Source organism: Nicotiana tomentosiformis, chromosome 3 (assembly GCF_000390325.3).
Source record: "Nicotiana tomentosiformis chromosome 3, ASM39032v3, whole genome shotgun sequence".
NCBI lineage: Eukaryota > Viridiplantae > Streptophyta > Magnoliopsida > Solanales > Solanaceae > Nicotiana > Nicotiana tomentosiformis.
Genome location: NC_090814.1, coordinates 138,265,663 through 138,287,572, shown reverse-complemented (window position 1 = coordinate 138,287,572; position 21,910 = coordinate 138,265,663). Strand labels below are relative to the sequence as shown.

At 38.6% G+C, this 21,910-nt stretch overlaps 1 protein-coding gene and 1 long non-coding RNA gene across 2 annotated transcripts; both read left to right on the top strand.

The window, feature by feature from the left end:
* Nucleotides 1-10,739: 10,739 nt before the first annotated feature.
* LOC117275021 (uncharacterized) lies at nt 10,740-11,726 on the top strand. Its single transcript, XM_033654359.2, has 2 exons — nt 10,740-10,834; nt 11,168-11,726. Exons 1-2 carry the CDS (start codon nt 10,740-10,742, stop codon nt 11,724-11,726), a joined length of 654 nt encoding a protein of 217 aa, XP_033510250.2.
* Nucleotides 11,727-20,475: 8,749 nt separating this feature from the next.
* On the top strand, nt 20,476-21,334 carry LOC138906893 (uncharacterized). The gene is made up of 3 exons (XR_011414519.1): nt 20,476-20,575; nt 21,064-21,182; nt 21,262-21,334. It is a non-coding gene; the product is annotated as an uncharacterized lncRNA (long non-coding RNA).
* The last annotated feature ends 576 nt before the right edge of the window (nt 21,335-21,910 follow it).

The window sequence follows — 21,910 nt, the reverse complement described above, 5'->3', positions numbered from 1 at the left end:
CTAGGTCCATTGTCCCTACGATCTCTATTATATGGCTGGTATCGATCTATGTTCAACCTTGGTTCTCGATCGACGTTCCTTTTGGTAAGGGATCCGGAAGGAGCCCCCAGCTGGTCATCTTCGACTCTAATCTTTTATTGATATCGATTACGTATATCGGCCCAGGTAACAGATGGGTACTCAATCAAGTTTTGCTTCAACTGTTGTGAAGCCACTGAGCTTAGTTCATTTAGTCCTTGGGTGAAAGCTTGAACGGCCCGATCGTCGATGACCGGTGGTATATCCATTCGTTCTATTTGAAAATGAGATACAAACTCTCTGAGCATCTCGTTATCTTTCTGCTTTACCTTGAAAAGGTCTGACTTCCTAATCTCGACCTTTATGGCTCCGGTGTGTGCTTTTATAAAAGAATCTACAAGCATGGAAAAAGAATATGATACCATATCATTGCTCCCTTTGACAAGGTCTCCCCGAATTTCTCTAGTAACACAGATTCAATTTTGTCATCCTCTAGATCATTCCCTTTAATGGCACACATGTAAGAGGTGACATGCTCGTTGGGGTCGGTCGTTCCATTATACTTAGGAATATCGGGCATGCTAAACTTCTTGGGGATCGGTTTGGGAGCCGCGCTCTGGGGGGAAGGGCTTTTGTACAAACTGTTTGGAATCCAAACCCTTTAATATTGGTGGTGCCCCCAGGATCTGATCAACCCTGGAGTTATAAGTTTCCATTTTCTTGTCGTTTGCTTCGATCTTCCTTTCCCCTGACTCTATCCACTTTGTCAGTTCCTCGAGCATTTTTATAATTTCGGGGTTAGTCCCCGATTCTTGTTCATTCGGCCTTACCATAGTTGGCCTTGTTCTATGGGTGACTTGTTGGGGTAGACCGGGCTCAGCCCTGCTCGGTGCTTGGGTTTGGCTCTGCAACTGTGCTATCGCCACCTGTTGAGCTTGCAGCATTTCAAATATCTTTCGTAGGCTAATCCCGTCTTCTCTGATATTTTGTGTATTTCGAGCTCCCGATCGGGTTCCATCATGGACGCTATTTTCGGGACCAGTATGCTAATTAGCGTCGATGGCCACATGTGAATTAAAGTCAATTGGATCCACAACCCGATTCCCAACGGGGTCAGCGAGTGGCCTTACATCACCGGGCGTCACGTTGTTATTCTCACCTTGATGGCCCGATCCGTTGTCGATATGTAGGGGCAATAATTGAGAGTTCGTCATTTTTAGCCTGAAATCAAAGGCACTTCAAAGAGAAAGTGTAAAATTATATGTTTTATAGAGATTTGTATCAAATAACCACTATTATCCTTAGCCCCACGGTGGACGCCAAACTGTTTACCCGATGTAATCACGTGATTTTTGCCCGACGAAAAATACTCCTACAAAATCCACAGAAATAGATTTTTTTTAATTATTTTAATTTTTCATAGAATTTCTAGGAATTTCTTGTTAATTATTGTTTGCATTTAGTTGCATATTTAATATCCAAGATCTTCATTGCATAGCATTTTAGATTTACTTTGCATTTTAGGATTTAATTGCGTTTATTAGTTGCATTATTAAATGAAAATCACAAAAATAATGGTCATTTTAAGAAAAAAATTTTTAGCTTTTAGTTTTAAATTAGTAATTTATTTTCATTAGTTTTAAGTTAATTAATTAAAAAAATGGTAGAAGTAGATAATTAAATTTAATTCTACAAATTAGATTTGGTTTAGGACTTAATTTAGGTTTTTAATTAATTAGGATTTAAAATCAAGAAAATAAAAAAAAAAAAAGGAGAGAAAACGCTTTGTTTGGTTACGTTGGGCCACAACCATTTCAGTGGCCCAAGAATCCCCTCAAATCCCCAAGCCCAGACCTCTAAAACCCGGTCCAGGTTCCCCTCTAATCCGAAACGACCCCGTCCTCCCCAAATCTAATCCCAGTCATTGATCTCCCACCATCTAATGGTTGGGAACTAACCCCCACACCCCTTTAAACTGTCCAAACTGACCCCTTAACCCCAAACACCCCACATTCTCTCATCGTCGTCACCATCTCTCAAACCCTAGCCGCCCCTAAATCCTCACCCCCACTGGCATGCGGCCACCTCCCCAAACAACCTCAAATCTTTACCCTACACTCTCCATTCTCTCCTAATCCCAAATCCCCTACTGATTTCCCCAAAAACCTCCCCAAGATCCTTTAATTTCAAATCTAAGAATAACCCGAAACCCTAATCCCCTTTCCTAGATTTTTTTTCAAGATCCCCAAGAGTTGATTCGGCCCGAAATTTATATTGCTTGATTGTTCTCAACGAGAATAATCCAATAATGTTAATTTCAGGTCATTTCAAAAAAAATATCGGAGTTGGTCAAGATCGTAATTCTCTCGGAGATTATTTTGTGTGAGATTAATGTTTATTATGATTAAGCATGGTGCTAGGTTAGATTGGTAGTGATTATTATATTCTATGTGTTTGGACTTGACTATCTTGAATTGCCACATTTTAGGGCCTTATGTTAAATTAGGCCATTTTGAAAGTCTGATGTAGAATCAGACGCATCAGATCTCAATTGTTAAGAACCTAAAGAGACCTGGTGGAGAATAGATCCTACTGGGCCGATTGTATTGTGGCCAAGTTCTCGAAAAGCCCCAAAACAAAACACCACACGGTATTTGTAAATTTTTTGTAGTCCAAATGTTGGTTAAAAACATAATTATTCAATTAGAACCCGTTCAGTGTAATTCGGTACACCCTTACATTAAGCTTAAACCCAACTGCCATGCTAATCAATCTCACGTGGTTAAGTTTTTAAGCGATTTGCTGGCATGCCAACAAGAGTAGTACATGAATTGATAGCAGATGTTTGTTAGAATCTAAATGAATGAGATCGTTGGTTTAGTTATACAAAAATCACAAATCTTCGTAGAATGCTTTAGGTGCGTTCCAAATCCACTATCGTGATCGTGTACACGTTCGCGTGACATAATTACGATTCTCAAAATAAATCAAGGTACACGTACGCGCGACTTTGACCAAATATTGGTTAAAATATCATCATTTAATTAGAACCCGTTCAGTGTAATTTGGTACACCCTTACATTAAGCTTAAACCTAACTGCCTTGTTAATCAATCTCATGTGGTTAAGTTTTTTAAGCCATTTGCTGTCACGCTAACTAGAGTAGTACATGAATTGATAGTAAATATTTGTTAGAATCTAAATGAATGAGATCGTTGGTTTAGTTATACAAAAATCACAAATCTTCGTAGAATGCTTTAGGCGCGTTCTAAATCCATAATCGTGATCGTTTACACGTTCGCATGACATAATTACGATTCTCCAAATAAATCAAGGTACGCGTTCGTGCGACTTTGACCAAACAATTTTAATAATAATAATAATAAAGCATGATAAATTGTAAACACATACGCGTGACATAATTTTTAGCGGGCCGAATAAGACGTGTTTACACACATGTGGCCCGTTTCAAAGATAAATATGTAAAACACCATAACTAAAGGCGTTAAAAGGTAAAATGTACATATGATCTAAAATATGTAATTAAAACAATTCAATTAATCCAGGTATGGTTAAAGTGACAGTGATAAAATCACGGAATCCGAAAATGCTTAACACCTTTTTCCGGGTTAACATAATTCCTTACCTGGTCTTCTGATTTCGCAGACTTTTAGAAGAGAGTCAATTTCCTCGATTAAAGATTTTAAAATAAACCGGTGACTTGGAACACCATAATAATTATTTCAAGTGGCGACTCTGAAATTGAATAATTAATCCCATTTCTATTAATGTCACTTTAATTGAAAAAACTCTCTATCCCTCGGGATAAAGGAGGTGTAACAGCTCTGGCGACTCTGCTCGGGACAAGAACCTAGAACCTCTGGTTCAGGGTTCAGAATTCGAGCTTGAAATGTAATATGTACTTGGCTTTATTGTTCGTTGATATTATTGTGTTTGTGGGCCTAATGTGCTAATTGCCACTCATTTACCGCTTTCATATTATTTGCACTGCATTAAACTGTCTTCTTACGCCTCCCTTCTGAGTCTTCTAAAAATATGGTGCACACGTACGTGTGGCCCACTTTTCTGTTAGAGGTCATACCAAATAGAACGAGGTTGGATCAACAACTATGCCGGGTAGACTTTCGTGCTCCCGGTACATTGCCCCCACCTCGGCTCGAGTTGTCTGCTTGGGTAAGCCATGTATAGAACACACCCCCAGGTTTAAACCTAGAATAACATAACCTCATACCGGATCCCTAGTAGGAACATTTGTTTTCATCACGTGCATTTGACTTTGGGGACTCAACACAGGTGTTAGGTTCGTCTAGAACAGGTGTACTCGAAATAAAAGACCATCCTAATGCATCTTACGTGCTATTTGTGCATTTATTTGTTTCGGCTTGCATGTTGATCGGCTAAGGAAAGAAATCTAGATCATGTTTTCCTAGTTGTGTCAAAACTGATCGAACTACGTGGGTCGGATTCTCACCGGATGTGAGATACGTAGGCAAACCTCATCGGTTCCGGCCCCCAATTTTCAAAATCCAAAAATATATTTTTTTTCCTTCTTTAGAAGTGTTTCTTCCAAAACAAAATCACAAATCAAAAATCAAAAATCAAAACAAAAAAATTCAAAAATATTTTTATTCTTCTTTAGAAGTTTTTCTTTTGAAATTTCATAAAAAAAAAACAAAAAAAAAAACAAATCAAAATCTAAAAAAATATTTTCTTTCTTGTTTAGAAATTTTTCTTTCGAAAATTTCCAATAAAAAAAATCAAAATCCAAAATATTTTTTGTTAGGAGCTTTTACGATTAGATTATTTTTAAAGAGTTAAAAAAAAGTTAGTTTATTTACTTTATTTATGATCTTCCTGAACTACGTAATGATCAGATTCATGCGGCGATACGTAGGCAATCTCCATAGGATTCGACCATAGCCACAAAATTAATTGAGTGAAAGTAAAAAGAGAGAAAAAAAAAGAAAAAAAGAAAGAAAAGATGGAGTGAAAAAGAAAGAAAAGAGTGACAAAAACAAAAAGAGAAAAGAGACTGCCAAAAAATAAAAGAGCGGCAAAAACAAAATGAGAAAATCAAGAGTGATTAAAGGGAGGCAGAAATGAAAGAAAAGAGGTACAGAGTGAAAAAGGGTTAGTTAAGGCCGGGATGAAACATGCAACCATTCAAACACATGGTAGAAACGTTTAACTGTTTAGGTGCATTGCATCCCAACGTGCGATTTCCTATCTAAGCGTCTCAAAACTAACAAGGTTGCTAGATGTGAAGCCAGGTTCTGTTTATGTAGTTAGTTTGTTGGCATCATGGCAAGTCACCCATACAACACCAGGTCAAAGCGCAAGGCAGTCATGACTAGCAAAGAAACGGACACAGGAATTGTTGACCCATCGAAGGAGATTGTGGAGTCAGAATCTGAACTAAAAGAGGAGGTCCAAAGGTTGAAACATCAAATGGCGGAAATGTATCAGGCCTGGATCAAAGGTCATCCTCCACTTTCATTCCCTTCTAACTATACAGAAAACCCTGCCTCCATCCTACCACTATCACAAGCTCAGATTCCCAGTACCGTTGATATTTTCCCTCAACATGCACCAGGTTTACCCCTTACCACAACTACCCTGGCACCTCGTCCCAAATCTTTCATGCTCCCCCAGCCAAAACAACCCAATACCCTGCTCCGACATCTGCTCCTATTTTTGTAGCCCCTCCACAAGCTACCCTCAACCGATCTTCTAGTGAACCTGTGTTCCAAGCTCCAGATGCCCAATACTATGCTTCAGAACCAACCTTCAAGGTCTCGGATCCTTATTCCTACACCCCACACTTTGAGCCCCCTGTTAAAATCGAGAAACCATCTAAGAACGTGGAGCAAGATGAGATATTCGGGAAAGTGAAGAGTTTAGAGCAATCTTTGAGGAATATGCAAGGGATAGGAAGCCAAGTAAGTGTGGCTTACAAAGACTTGTGCTTGTTCCCTGACGTCCAACTGCCTATCGGGTTCAAGATTCCCAAGTTTGACCTGTACGATGGACATGGAGATCCCGTGGCCCATTTGAGAGGCTTTTGTAGCAAGATGAGAGGCGCCGGTGGGAAAGATGAATTATTGATGGCATATTTCAGTCAAAGTCTGAGTGGGGCGGCTCTAGAATGGTACACCCGCTAAGACGCTAGCAGGTGGTACACATGGGACGACTTAGCTCAGGCCTTTGCTCGGCACTTTCAGTACAACATAGACATTGTCCCGGATCGCCTATCCTAAACCAAAGAAGAGAAGAATCCTAGTTAAAGTTTTAGGGAATACGGGTTCAGATGGAGAGAGCAAGTTGCACGGGACAATCCTCCGATGGAAGAAGATGAGATGGTCGAGTTCTTTCTTCAAGCCCTAGAGCCTACTTACTTTGGCCATTTGATCTCAGCCATAGGTAAGTCCTTCAACGATGTGGTAAAGATGGGAGCAATGGTGGAAGAGGGACTCAAGTCAAGCAAGATCATGAGCTACTCCGCCGTAAAAGAAACTACACATACAATTCAAAGTAGCACAGGAAGCTTGTTAGGCAAAAAGAAGAAAGATGATGTCGCTATGGTTGTCTTTAAATCATGGCGCGGCCCGAGGGGTTCGCCTCACTAGTATACCAAACCTCGACCCCAACCTCAAGCCTACACCCAAGCTCTATATAATTCATCCCAATATTATTTCCCACCACAAGACCCTCAATACACAGTTAGACCACCCCAGTATCATGTTCACCATGCACAGTCATATGCTCAACCCCCTCCTTACCCGCAATGGCATGATCCAACTTCACAAAATCCTTATCCACCCCCACAACCATACCGAAACCCTACTGGTCCAAGCTTTTGACCAAGGCCAGATTATAGGAGAGAAAGGCAGCAGCGGAAAGAAACTTTCACCCCGCTTGGAGAGTCCTATACTAGTTTGTTTCAAAGGTTGAGACAGTTGGACATTTTGAGGCCAATTGAGTCAAAGATACCAAATCCACCCCCAAAGAACCTTGATTATTATCTGAGGTAAGCATATTGCTCTGATGCTTCAGGGCACGACACAGAGAACTGTTGCCATTTGAACAGGGCAATCCAAGAGCTTATTGACACAAATATAATTGTGGTCCAGATCCCGGATGTGCCAAACATCAACCAAAATCCTTTGCCAGCCCATGCAGAGACACATATGATCGAAATAGTTCGTAAGGATGGAGAGCCCAAGAATTCTTCCAAGTCCGTCATGATGATTCGTGCTAGTGAAAGTAATTCAGTTAAGGCCCCAGATTCTACAAAAGCAATGCATTTGATAGTTGAAGGGGTGACGGAGAAGCTAAGCATGCTCAAAGTGAAGCCACCTGTGTTGGTTGTGATAGGGCCTCCGGATGATATTAGATCAAGTCAGTAAAAGCCGAAAGTGGTCGTGCCAGGGATCCCGAACAAACCTATGGTAGTCGTGGAAGGGGCTCGTATTACCCCTGTTGTTATTAAGCCAGTGACCCAGTTGCCAATGGTTGATACAAAGGTTGTCCTGTGGAATTACAAACAGGTGATAGTGACATATAAAGGGAAAGAAGTAGAGGACGAAGTCATCGAAATCGGAGGATTGACTCGTTCTGGGAGATGTTTTACCCCAGAAGAATTGAGGAAAGCCAAGCCATTCAAGGATAGACAAATCCCAGTAAAGAAGTCAGTCATCGAAAAAGAGGCTGAGGAGTTCCTGAAAAAGATGAAAGTGCAAGACTATTCCATTGTAGAGCAGTTAAGGAAAACACCAGCTTAGATGAACACAACAAAGCCCTGATAAAGATTTTGAATGAGGCACATGTTCCTGATAAGATCACAATGAATCACTTGGAAAAGATTGCTAGCAAGATCTTCGAAGCAAACATGATCACTTTTCCAGATGATGAACTTCCTATGGAGGGTATAGAACATAACCGAGCTCTTTATCTCACGGTGAAGTGCGAGGATTCTGTCATCTCAAGGGGTGATGGTTGATAACAAATCTAGTGCAAATATTTTCCCCTTGTCCACTTTGCAAAATTTGAAGATCAGCACTGAAAGAATCCACATGAACAGTGTATGTGTTCGAGGCTTTGATGGAGGAGGGAAAGATTCTGTCGGTGATATAATGCTCGAATTGTTGATAGGGCCAGTTGAGTTCACTATGGAGTTCCAAGTGTTAGATCTGTCTGTCTCCTACAACTTGTTGTTGGGCAGGCCCTGGATACATGTTGCTACGGCAGTCCCATCATATCTGTATCAAATGGTAAAGTTTGAATGGGACAGGCAGGAAATAGTTGTGCACGGTGATGAGAACCTATCTGCTTACAATGACACAACTGTTCCATTTATTGAAGCTGAAGATTATAAAGGGCCTTGGGTCTACCAAACTTTTGAAACAGTGTCTGTTGAGAAGATTCCTGAAGGAGAATGCATTCCAGGTCCGAAGCTACTCTCCGCATCCGTCATGGTAGCAAATGAAATGTTGAAAAATGGTTTTGTGCCGGGCGAAGGTCTGGGTTCATCTTTGCAGGTTATTGTGCATCCAGTGTGTCCACATGAAAGTTTTGGTGCATTTGGTTTGGGATTCACGCCCACAGAGAAGGACATGAAAAGGGCTAAAAATTTGAAATGGAAAGTATGGTCACTCCCTAAGCCTGTTCCACATATCTCCAAGTCTTTTGTCAAGCCAGGGGCCACAAAACGTCCAATATCATCAGTCCCGAAGCCTGTGGTCGACTTTGATGAAGAGCTGATCAAGAGGTTCCAAAGTCTGTTTGATGAGGTTAATATGGTAGAAATTGGGGAAGGTTCCAGTAACGCAAATGTGCAGCTCGTTGGGCCAAATGTGAAGCTTAGCAATTTGGAAAGCTACTCAAATCCCCACCCGAAAGGAGTTTTGGTAGTTTGCTTTGTTTTCCTTTCTGTTATCTGGGTTATTCGAGGGTTGTAATCCACATTTTTATTTTTCATTTGTTATGATGTTCAAACCCTTCTATCCTTTTATTTGCAATGAATTACAAGTTCCCGTTTTCCATTATTCCTGATAGCGTTTCATTTTTGTTTTTCTTTTGTACAATTCTTTTTATGCTGGTTTCAATGACATGAAATGCATGGGAAATTTTTAGCCAAGTCTTAAAAGCCAATCTAATTTTGAAATAATAATCCAAGAAGTAGAGTATGATGATGAAACATAATATAATGAAGAAGCGGCAATTGAGGAAATCAGTAAAGAACTAAAACACTTTGAAGAAAAACCAAAGCCTAATTTGAATGAAACTGAAGCAATCAATTTAGTAGATCAGGATAATGTCAGGCAAACTAAGATAAGTGTGCATCTGGAACCGCAACTCAAGGAAGAAATAATCAAAGCATTGTTTGAATACAAAGATGTTTTTGCATGGTCGTATGACGATATGCTGGGCTTGAGCACTGATTTGGTAGTTCATAAATTGCCAGCTGATCCTACATTCCCTCATGTCAAGCAAAAGTTAAGAAAGTTCAAGACCGACATGAGTGTGAAGATTAAAGAAGAAATCACAAAGCAACTCGGGGCAAGAGTCATTCGGGTCACTTAATATCCCACTTGGTTAGCTAATATTGTGCCTATATCAAAAAAAAGATGGTAAGACCAGGGTATATGTTGATTATCGCGATCTCAACAAGGCAAGCCCAAAGGATAACTTTCCATTGCCGAACTTCCACATTTTGATTGATAATTGTGCCAAGCATGAGATCGGGTCTTTTGTAGATTGCTACGCGGGATATCATCAGATCCTGATGGATGAGGAGGATACAGAAAAGACAGCATTCATCACGCCATGGGGAACGTATTGTTACCGGGTAATGCCATTTGGTTTGAAGAATGCTGAGGCAACTTACATGAGGGCGATGACTACCATATTCCATGACATAATACACAAGGAGATTGAGGTTTATGTAGATGATGTGATCATAAAGTCAAAGAAGTAGTTTGACCATGTCAAGGACTTGAGAAAGTTTTTCCAAAGGCTCCGCAGGTACAACCTCAAGCTCAATCCGGCAAAATGTACATTTGGTGTCCCGTCCGGGAAACTGTTAGGATTCATAGTCAGTCGACGCGGTATTGAGTTAGATCCGGCTAAGATCAAATCCATCCAAGAACTACCCCCACTAAAGAATAAAATCGAGGTGATGAGTTTGCTCGGAAGGTAAATTACATCATTAGGTTTATTTCCCAACTCACGACGACCTGTGAGCCCATCTTTAAGTTATTGAAGAAGAATATTATGGTTAAGTGGACTGACGAGTGTCAAGAAGCATTTGATAAGATTAAGATGTACCTGTCAAACCCACCCATACTGGTCCCGCCGGAACATGGGAGACCTTTAATTCTCTATTTGACAGTCCTGGATAATTCTTTTGGTTGTGTGTTGGGTCAACACGACATCATGGGAAAGAAATAGCAAGCCATTTATTATCTCAGCAAGAAGTTCACTCCTTATGAGGTTAAGTATACTCTTCTTGAGAGGACATGTTGCGCCCTGACTTGGGTGGCACAAAAGTTGAAGAATTATTTGTCGTCCTACACTACTTACCTCATTTCTCGCATGGATTTACTAAAGTATATCTTTCAGAAGACTATGCCCACAGGAAGACTTGCAAAGTGGCAGATTTTACTCATAGAGTTTGACATCATCTAGCTGACTCGGACCGCGATGAAAGCCCAAGCCTTGGCCGATCACTTGGCCGAGAATCTGGTGAATGAAGAATATGAGCCACTGAAGACTTATTTTCCTGATGAAGAAGTGATGTATGTTGATCATAATGAAAAGCCAAGTTGGAAACTCTTCTTTGATGGAGCTGCTAACATGAAAGGTGTCGGAATATGAGTTGTACTCATTTCTGAAACATGGCGTCACTACCCTGTGACGGCCCTGCTTCGATTTTATTGCACCAACAACATGGCTGAGTACGAAGCATGCATTCTGGGTTTGAGGTTAGCTGTAGATATGGGAGTCCAGGAGATACTGGTTCTAGGAGATTCGGATTTGCTGGTTCACTAGATTCAGGGAGAATGGGAGACTCAGGATTTGAAGCTCATACCATATCGACAATGTCTGCATGATCTTTGTCAATGATTCAGGTCGTTAGAATTTAGGCATATTCTCAGGATTCATAATGATATTGTTGACACATTAGCTACTCTGGCGTCAATGTTACACTATCCGGATAAGACTTACGTCGACCCTCTGCATATTCAAGTCCATGATCAGCATGCCTATTATAACGTGGTTGAAGAGGAACTTGCTGGTGAACCTTGGTTCCATGATATCAAGGAGTACATCAAGTCGGGGGTATATCCGATACATGCCACAGGTGATAAAAAAAGAACCATTCGACATCTGGCTAGTGGATTTTTCTTAAGTGGGGTAATCCTGTACAAGAGGACTCTAGATCTAGGATTACTAAGGTGCATAGATGCTAAACAAGCTTCGACTATCATGGCCGAAGTGCACTCTGGAGTTTGCGGGTCGCATATGAGTGGGTATGTCTTAGCAAAGAAGATACTTCGAGCAGGTTATTATTGGCTTACCATGGAACGAGATTGCATCAGCTTTCTTCGCAAATGTCATCAATACCAGGTGCACGATGATTTGATTCATTCCTCGCCATCTGAGTTGCACACAATGTCTGCACCTTAGCCCTTTGTTGCTTGGGGCATGGATGTCATTAGACCAATTGAGCCGGCAGCATCAAACAGACACAGATTTATTCTAGTGGCCATTGATTATTTTACTAAGTGGGTCGAAGATGTAACTTTCAAGTTCGTGACCAAGAGGGCAGTGGTAGATTTTGTTCATTCAAATATCATTTGCCGGTTCAGAATCCCCAAGGTAATCATCAAAGACAATGTTGCTAATCTCAATAGTCATTTGATGAAAGAGTTATGCCAACAGTTCAAGATTATGCATCGAAATTCCACTCCATATCGTCCCAAGGCAAACAGAGTTGTTGAAGCCGCTAACAAGAACATAAAGAAGATTCTTCGTAAGATGGTGCAAGGTTCTAGGCAATGGCATAAAAAGGTGTCTTTTTCTTTACTGGGTTATCGCACTACTGTCTGCACTTCAGTAGGTACAACTCCTTATTTGCTGGTATATGGAACCGAGGTAGATATACCTGCAGAAGTTGAGATTCATCCCTTCGGATCGTTGCTGATGCTGAAATTGATGATGATAAGTGGGTCAAAACCCGGCTAGAACAATTGAGTTTGATTGATGAAAAAAAGATTGGCAGCAGTATGTCATGGTCAATTATATCATAAAAGAATGGCAAGAACATACAACAAGAAGGTGCGTCCCTGGAAATTTGAAGTGGGCCAGTTGGTATTGAAACACATCCTTCCACATCAGGCTGAAGTTAAAGGAAAGTTCACCCCAAACTGGCAGGGGCCGTTCAGTGTGACAAAGGTGTTGCCTAATGGTGATTTGCATCTAACAGACATAGAACGAAAATATGCAGATATGGCTATCAATTCTGATGCAGTCAAGATATTTTATGTATGATTTCTTTACTTATCTTCAATTGCATTTTGTACGTGGCATGTTCAAAGTTGGAATGACGAAGGCATTTTATTCTGCTACCCAAACACTGTTATCCTTTGCTACCCCTTTTGAGCCTTATTTACTTTCTTTCATACCACTCTTTTGGAATCAGAAGTAGAGTTAGAAAATAATAGTAATAAAAACAAAATAGAAAAAAAAGAAAAAAAAGAAAAAAGCAACAAAAACAAAACAACTTCGAGTTGGAACTACGTTCGACCTGATTCCTTTTAAGGATGCGTAGGCAGCCTTACTCTAAGGTTCGGTCCCATCAAAATAAAAAGCTAAAATTCCCCAGACTCAAAGAAACTGGGGTAGAAATTTTTAGTTTCGCAAAGATCTGATTCCAAAAGTTGTAATTTTGAACCCTTTCATCGTAAATTGTTTTGAGCCTTCATGCCACCCTTTCTTCCTGACCCCATCCAAAAGCCTACACTACGATCCAAAGAAAGACCTTCCGATCAATCTTTGAGGATGCCAAGTCGAGCGAGATAAAGGTATGATTTACATCATGGGTAACACTTTGATCATGGGCACAAGGAAAAATGAATAAAATGATAGAGTCTTATTGGTGAAAACCCTCGCGGGCACCGTAAGGAGATGGTGAGTTGAGAGAAAATTTAAAATGAGAGAGTCTTATTGGTGAAAACCCTCGCGGGCACCGTAAGGTGACAATGAGTTAAGAGATGAACAAATGAGAGAGGCTTGTTGGTGAAAACCCTCCGGGGCACTACAAGTCGAATGAGGTTCATGACTTTACAGAGAAATTGGATCATTGAAAGGCCAATTTTTGAAGTATGAAGACATGACATGAACTGAAAGTATGATTGGTTGGACGGATTTAGGCTGATCAATCCGAAATGCATGTCATGATCATTGGAGCCAGTTGCTTCGCTCAGATAAGTCTCTTTTCCTCTCTCATCTGAATGGACATCTTCATTCAGACCATTCTTTTGTTTCTTTTGCAAAACATCACTTCACTTTGTTCTTTTGGTTCTATTTCTTTGTGTTTCTTCCAAGTCAGTTTTGTTAAACCAAACAAGAAAGGACTTCAAAACCTATTACCGACTTCTTGATTGCACAAGGCAAAGATTGGCCGAGCACATCATAAATAAGATGATTCAGAAGGAGCAATATGGTGATAACGGAAGTTCAGGTGATCAAGTGAATCTTGAATTTTGAGAAAATACAAAGGCTCAACAATTGTCAGCATGAAAACGCAATGCAATAAGTGAGTGTAAGGGATTTGGGTCATCCAGAGGTTTTTGTGGTCGAGGTTCGATCAGAGGGTCAAACATATCCTTGTTAGGACGAAGCAACTAATCAAAATGAAGCGTGGCAGCAACAGAAGCCGACACCTTCAGCAACGATGCCACAAACTAACCACCATATTTTCAAACTCACAAAATTTCCTTTGATTGAAACAGGGGCAGGAAAATCTAGTCATTCGCAGGCACCCACCTGGAGAATGAGGGAATTCATTTCAAGTTTCAAGGCAGTAGCAAGCGCCCACCTGGAGAAAAAGGGAATTCATTTCAAGTTCAAGTCATTGGCAGGCGCCCACCTGGAGAATGAGGGAATTCATTTCAAGTTCAAGTCATTGGCAGGCGCCCATCTGGAGAATGAGGGAATTCATTTCAAGTTCAAGTCATTGGCAGGCGCCCACCTGGAAAATAAATGAATTCATTTCAAGTTTCAAGGCAGTAGCAGGCGCCCACCTGGAGAACGTGGGAATTCTTTTTATAGTTATTTCAGATTTTGAGTCATTGGCAGGCGCCCACCTAGAGAAAGAGGGAATTCATTTCAAGTTCAAGTCATTGGCAGGCGCCCACCTAGAGAATGAGGGAATTTATTTCAAGTTTCAAGGTAGTAGCAGGCGCCCACCTAGAGAACGAGGGAATTCTTTTTAGAGTTATTTCAGATTTCGAGTCATTGGCAGACACCCACCTGGAGAAAGAGGAAATTCATTTCAAGTTTCAAGGAATTAGCAGGCGCCCACCTGGAGAACGATGGAATTATTTTTAGAGTTAATTCATATTTCGAGTCAGTAGCAGGTGCCTACCTGGAGAATGAGGGAATCCATTTCAAGCGCAAGTCAGTGGTATGCACCCACCTAGAGAACAAGGGTATTTATTTCAAGAGTTTCAAGTCATTAGCAGGCGCACACCCGAAGAATGAGGGAATTCAATTCAAGTTCAAGTCATTAGCAGGCGCCTACCTAGAGAACGAGGGAATTCATTTCAAGTTCAAGTCAATAGCAGGCGCCCACCTGGAGAATGAGGGAATTCATTTCAGAGTTATTTTAAGTTTCAAGTCAGTAGCAGGCGCCCACCTGGAGAATAAGGGAATTCATTTCAAAGTTATTGTAGACTCTAAGTCAGTAGCAGGCGCCCACCTGGAGAATGAGAGAATTCATTTCAAAGGTATTTCAGATTCCAAGTCAGTAGCAGGCGCCCAACTGGAGAATGAGGGAATTTATTTCAAAGTTATTTCAGATTCCAAGTCAATAGCAGACACCCACCTGGAGAATGAGGGAATTAATTTCAGAGTTATTTTAAGTCTCAAGTCAGTAACAGACACCCACCTGGAGAACGAGGGCGTTCATTTCAGAATTATTTCAAATTTCAAGTCAGTAACAGGCATCCACCTGGAGAACAAGGGAGTTCATTCCAGAATTATTTCAAATTTCAAGTTAGTAGCAGACGCACACTCGGAGAACGAGGGAATTCATTTCAGAATTTACTTCAAGTTTCAAGTTAGTAGCAGGAGCCCGCCTGAAGAATAGGGTCAATTCAAGTTAGAAGTAGTAGAAGCTCGCCTCAAGAATGCGAGTCGACAGTTCTAGATGCACAACAGGACTGTAGAAGACTCAAGATCAAGCTTCAGAAGACTTATAAATAGGAATCATGTAACTCATAGTTGATAGGCTTGTTTAGTTTTTTTTCGTTTTGATTCTGTTATAATAAGGAGTTCAACAAATAGTAACAACAGCAGCAGTAGTGAAATCATAACTTCTCGGTAGTCCCAGCTATCAAAGTTTTCAGAACTACACCGACCCGATTCCTTTATAGCCAAGGATATGTAGGTAACCTCTGAAGGAAGGTTTGGTCAAATTTTTCCAAAACGCTTCTCATGGAGTATCTAAACGGGCAAAAATTGCTCGTAATTACTCACTTTATCTTTGCCCGAAAACTCTTCGTGTTTACGAGTAAAGAGGGACAGCTATGAGCACGTGATTTTTGCCAGACGAAAAATACTCCTACAAAATCCACAAAAATAGATTTTTTTAATTATTTTAATTTTTCATAGAATTTCTAGGAATTTCTTGTTAATTATTTTTTATATTTAGTTGCATATTTAATATCTTAAAATCATAAAAAAATACCAAAAATATCCAAAATATTCATTGCATAGCATTTTAGATTTACTTTGTATTTTAGGATTTAATTACGTTTATTAGTTGCATTATTAAATGAAAATCACAAAAATAATGGTCATTTTATTTTTACATTTTTAGCTTTTAGTTTTAAATTAGTAATTTTCTTTCATTAGTTTTAAGTTAATTAATTATTTAAATGGTAGAAGCAGATAATTAAGTTTAATTCTACAAATTAGATTTGGTTTAGGACTTAGTTTAGGTTTTTAATTAATTAGGATTTAAAATTAGAAAAGAGAAAAAAAAAGAGAAAACGCTTTGTTTGGTTCTGTTGGGCCACAACCATTTCAGTGGCCCAAGACTACCCTCAAATCCCCAAGCCCAGACCTCTAAAACCTGGTCCAGGTTCCCCTCTAACCTGAAACAACCCCGTCCCCCCCAAATCTAATCTCAGTCGTTGATCTCCCACCATCTAACGGCCGGGAACTAACACCCACACCCATTAAAATTGTCCTAACCAACCCCCATAACCCCAAAGACCCCCCATTCTCTCATCGTCCTCACCATCTCTTAAACCCTAGCCGCCCCTAAATCCTTACCCCCACTGGCCGGCGGCCACCTCTCCAAACAACCTCAAATCTTTACCGTACACTCTTCATTCCCTCCTAATCCCTAATCCCCTACTGATTTTCCCAAAACCTCCCCAAGATCCTTTAATTTCAAATCTAAGAATAACCTGAAATCCTAATCCCCTTTGTTCGATTTTATTTCAAGATCCCTAAGAGTTGATTCGACCCGAAATTTATATTGCTTGATTGTTCTCGTTGAGAACAATCAAATAATGTTAATTTCAGGTCGTTTCAAAAAAACATTGAAGTTGGTCAAGATCGCCATTCCCTTGGAGATTTCTTTGTCTAAGATTAATGGGTAATTCCTCTTACTTTATTTCCTTTTATTCTTCTTCTTCTTTCTTCCACTAAACGACTCTTCTGCTTTTTCAATTCTCCTCCAGATATTTTGTCCTAATTAGGATTTTAAGTTTAGTTTCGATTTTATTGTGATTAAAAGGTCTAATTACACATTAGTTATTTTAAATGCATAATATTAGGTTATTCGATCTTAGATTAATTTGGTTAGTGAAGCAGTACTTATTGAAATTCTTGTTTTGAGTTTTGGATTTGCATGACTGTTCTATTATAAGTTGTTTTATAAATATAAGAAACATAGTAGAGTCAATTGAAATAAAGGATTTAGGTGTTTGGTCAATAAGTTTCTAGAAGGGACTAAAGTGCAATAAAAACCAGAAATTATGTTAGATTTTGGGGTTAAAAGGGGTAAAATACAGAAGCTAAAATGGCTAAAAATATGGAGGAAAAATTGAATGGACAGTTGTCCAATAATTGTCCAATTTAGTTTTAAAAGATGCTTTTTTCCTTGAAATTCAGGGGTGGCTTTCTGAAAATTATTCCTTTCTTATTTTTTGCACACGACAAATTTAGCACATGTTATATAAGACCTCTTACCCTCTCACTAAGATGGACACTGGTTTCACACGAAAAAACCTCTGAAATTTAGGATCCTTTTTCATTTTGAGACTAATTTTGAGATTGAGGAAAATACTGAAAAAGTTCAATGAAGCTGAGTTTTTGGGGCTGTTTCTTCTGCGTTGTTGTTTGTTGATTTGCATCTGCTGATTTTCCTGTTGTAGCTGAGCTTAGTAATTCTAAACCTCATTTGGTTAATAACTACTTAGTTCCTGCTTATAGGTATGTTGATCTTCACTTGTGATTCACTTTGAGCTTATAAGCAAATATGTGAAAACTTGATGGTTATACTCAGTTTCCTGCATCTATTTTTGTGTTTAAATTTCCAGATTTGTTTGTCTTTGTTCCTCCTCTAATGGTTGTTTCTGTTCGTCCGCTTCCTTAGTAAAATTATGCATAAAACTACTCATGAACTAGTTTATTTGCTACTGTTAATTCTCCATCTTGATGAGATCTTTAGTTGTTATATGTTTCCAATGTATGAAAATGATGAAGTAGATCGAAACTTAATGTCTACTAAGGCTAATCTAAGTGTTTTTTTTCAATTAGAATGTATGTTGTTTATTTGATGATTTCAAGCCTAAACTGTACATTTTTAAAAGGGTCCGAAATCGATTCCAATAAACAGATGAAAGGACAGGATGCTGCTGAAGGTAATGGGAAAGACTCTTTGATGTATGGTGATACAAAGGCTTAGTTAAGTGATTTTCAGGTAAAATTTCTTAGTTTGAACAAAAGGAATTCATTGATCATTGTAATAATTTAAGAGTTATTCATGCCATGTGACAAATGTATGAGCTTTCTATATGAGATTAGAATCAATATTTATTATGATTAAGCATAGTGCTAGGTTAGATTGGTAGTGATAATTATATTCTATGTGTTTGGACTTGACTATCTTGAATTGCCACGCTTTAGGGCCTTATGTTAAATTAGGCCATTTTGAAAGCCTGATGTAGAATTAGACGCATCAGGTCTCAATTGTTGAGAACCTAAAGAGACCTGTTGGAGAATAGGTCCTACTGGGCCTATTGTATTGTGGCCCAGTTCTCGAAAAGCCCCAAAACAAAATACCACACGGTATTAGTAAATTGTTTGTAGTCCAAATATTAGTTAAAAATATAATTATTCAATTAGAACCCGTTCAGTGTAATTCGGTACACCCTTACATTAAGCTTAAACCCAACTGCCCTGTTAATCAATCTCACATGGTTAAGTTTTTAAGCGATTTGCTGGCATGCCAACAAGAGTAGTACATGAATTGATAGCAGATGTTTGTTAGAATCTAAATGAATGAGATCGTTGGTTTAGTTATATAAAAATCACAAATCTTCGTAGAATGCTTTAGGTGCGTTCTAATCCACTATCGTGATCGTGTACACGTTCGCGTGACATAATTACGATTCTCAAAATAAATGAAGGTACACATTTGAGCGACTTTGACCAAACAATTTTAATAATAATAATAATGCGTGATAAATTGTGTACACATACGCGTGACATGATTTTTAGCGCGCCGAATAAAGCAGGTTTACACACATGTGGCCCATTTCAAAGATAAATCCGTAAAACACCATAATTAAAAGCGTTAAAAGGTAAAATGCACATAGGATCTAAAATATATAATTAAAACAATTCAATTAATCCAAGTATGATTAAAGTGACAATGCTAAAACTACGAAATCCAGGAATGCTTAACACCTTCTCCCGGGTTAACAGAATTCCTTACCGGTCTTCTGATTTCGCAGACTTTTAGAACATAGTCAATTTCCTCGATTTGGGATTTTAAAATAAACTAGTGACTTGGAACACCATAATAATTATTCTAAGTGGTGACTCTGAAATTGAATAATTAATCCTATTTCGAATAATGTCACTTTAATTAGAAAAACTCTCTATCCCTCGGGGAAAAAAAAGGTTTGACACCCGAAAAACGGATAACAATTGAATTTATACGCGGTTCTAAGGATACATAGTATAATTTAGTACAAATTGAGAAAATATATAAATGAATATCGAAATTAACTGTAAAAGAAATAAATGCAAACCAAACGGATCAATTAGCTTTGGCTTTTGAGTTAGATTACTCTCGAACCAAGTGAAAATTATGTTAATATATGAATAGAGTAACAAGGTATTGAAAGCTGATATGCACTGTATTGCTTTCCTTTCAAAATCAATCTCCCCCTACAAATGATTAGAAACCCTTTATATAGTAGGGAAGTCCTATTTTGAATATAATTAAAAATACAGAAGGAATCCCATGATAGATTAATTAATTGGTCTCTCCTTGATATGCGCCGGGATTTTCGCCGAGATTCTCACCTTAATTGCGGATATACCGGCTTTTTTATTTTTTTGCTCGATCTCGATCTTGGCCGATCATGATCTTGATTGGTCTCGATCTTGACCGATCTCAGCCAGTCTTTATTTTGCTCGATCTCGATCTTGGCCGGTCTCTGGGTCATGAGTTCGGCAACCTAACTTCGCATCATAGCTTGACGTTATACGAGGTTGAACCTTGATCTATCAAGTTCCAGTCTCGATTAGTCATACGAAGGGCAAGAATGGTTTTTACCGTATACAATTATGGATAACTTATATAATAGCAGGAATTAGTGGATGCCCAAAAAACAAATATGACGGATATCTTTTCTTGAAATGAAAACAACCAAATGCAAGGGATTCAGCATATTAACCTTGCTCTCTGAGCAAATTCCAAAAATAATTTTGAAGTTTCTGTAAACATACATGACATGAGAATGAAAGACCAAAAGAAATGGAGTGACTTGGGATCCTTACTTGATATGGAATGACCTCCTATTATTTATAATGCTCAATAGAATCATAAAACATAGTATTCCAATCCCTTGTTGTTTTGGCTCTCTGAGCTTTCTAGCTTTTAATATCTAGTGCATTGATAGCAGATATCTGCAGGAACATCGATACTGCTGCCAAGTCAGTGGAGAAAGCGGGACTATACGGTCGTTCTGAGGGATGATTCAACTTTACGAGGCCATTTCCCTGGGGTAAGTATACAGAGCAGCCTACATAAATTAAGTTTTTTGGATGGTAAAACTAGCTTATATGTAAACCCCCAAAATGCTTAAGTTAAAATCAGTTATAAGTCATAAATTGGATAATCACTTTTAGTTTGACCAACAATTTTACTAGTTTATTATTAATGATATTTTTTAATTCACAAAATTGTTTTCCCAAAATAAATTTTCTGACTTTCTCTTCATTCCATATTCGTCGTTAATTCTTTTTCTTACAAGGAATTTTTTTAATTTATAATCTTTTGAAAAAAATCAAGGGTATTTTAGTTATTTTAATAAAAGAATAGCTTATCTAACTTTTTTTTATCAAACACATTAACTGTTTATTATCAATTTCATCACTTCTATTCAAACACATAAATAATTATTTTTAAAATCAATTTCAACTCTTAAATAAGTTTTTTAGCACTTCAAAGCTTATCGTCTATTTACAATCAGTTAATCCAAACGGCTCTTAGGAAGCATATGCAGCTGTTTCAGTGCTGGGTGAGATGGATGTATGGATTATCTTGCCCTTTTTCCTCCAAGGAGGCCGTTATACCATTGGAGATATACATTATGTTGCAGATTCTGATAGGTATTCTCTTCTAATTCGTCACATATTAGCTGTTTGGACTTGCCGGTCATCACTAATTATGTTTCCTTCTAATCTATAGGCTTGTTCCAGCAGGTGAAACTGAATTTGCTAAAGATGCTGCTTTTGGATACAAATCTTCCAACCTCCGTGAGGTCAAGCCTTGTCTTTAATTTTCTAAGTAAAACACATTATATTCTGTTTCACCACGAAATTGATTTAGTTGTTATTCTAAAGAAAAGAATGAGAGAATTTTGCAAGTTAACATTAGAAACAGCCACGGAAGCATTAACTTGAGATTTAAAATCAAATCAGTGTATATGCATCCATATCAATGGGTAGCTTCAAAGTTTAGCTGCCTTTCAACTCCGCATTCCATTACAGGTGAGATAGATTTGAATGCTATCACATCCCAGCAGTTGCATACAATTACCTTTGACCAATATCCCAATGAAAACCATATGTTCCATGATTAGGATAAACAGGGGAAACAAGAACAGAAAGTAAAAATGTTATAGGCAACCAAAGTTTGTATGCAAAGTAAAAAAGAAGCCAGGTTTTGCACCATTTAACAGAGAGAAAGTACAGTATTTATAACATTTTTAAAAAGAAACAAGAACTAGTGTTCTCTGACATCTCCAAAGTGGTACGGTCTCAGTTGTTTCCATATTATAACAAACCCGTGATGGAATTCAATAAATAACATAAAACATCTCATTTGATGAATGGAG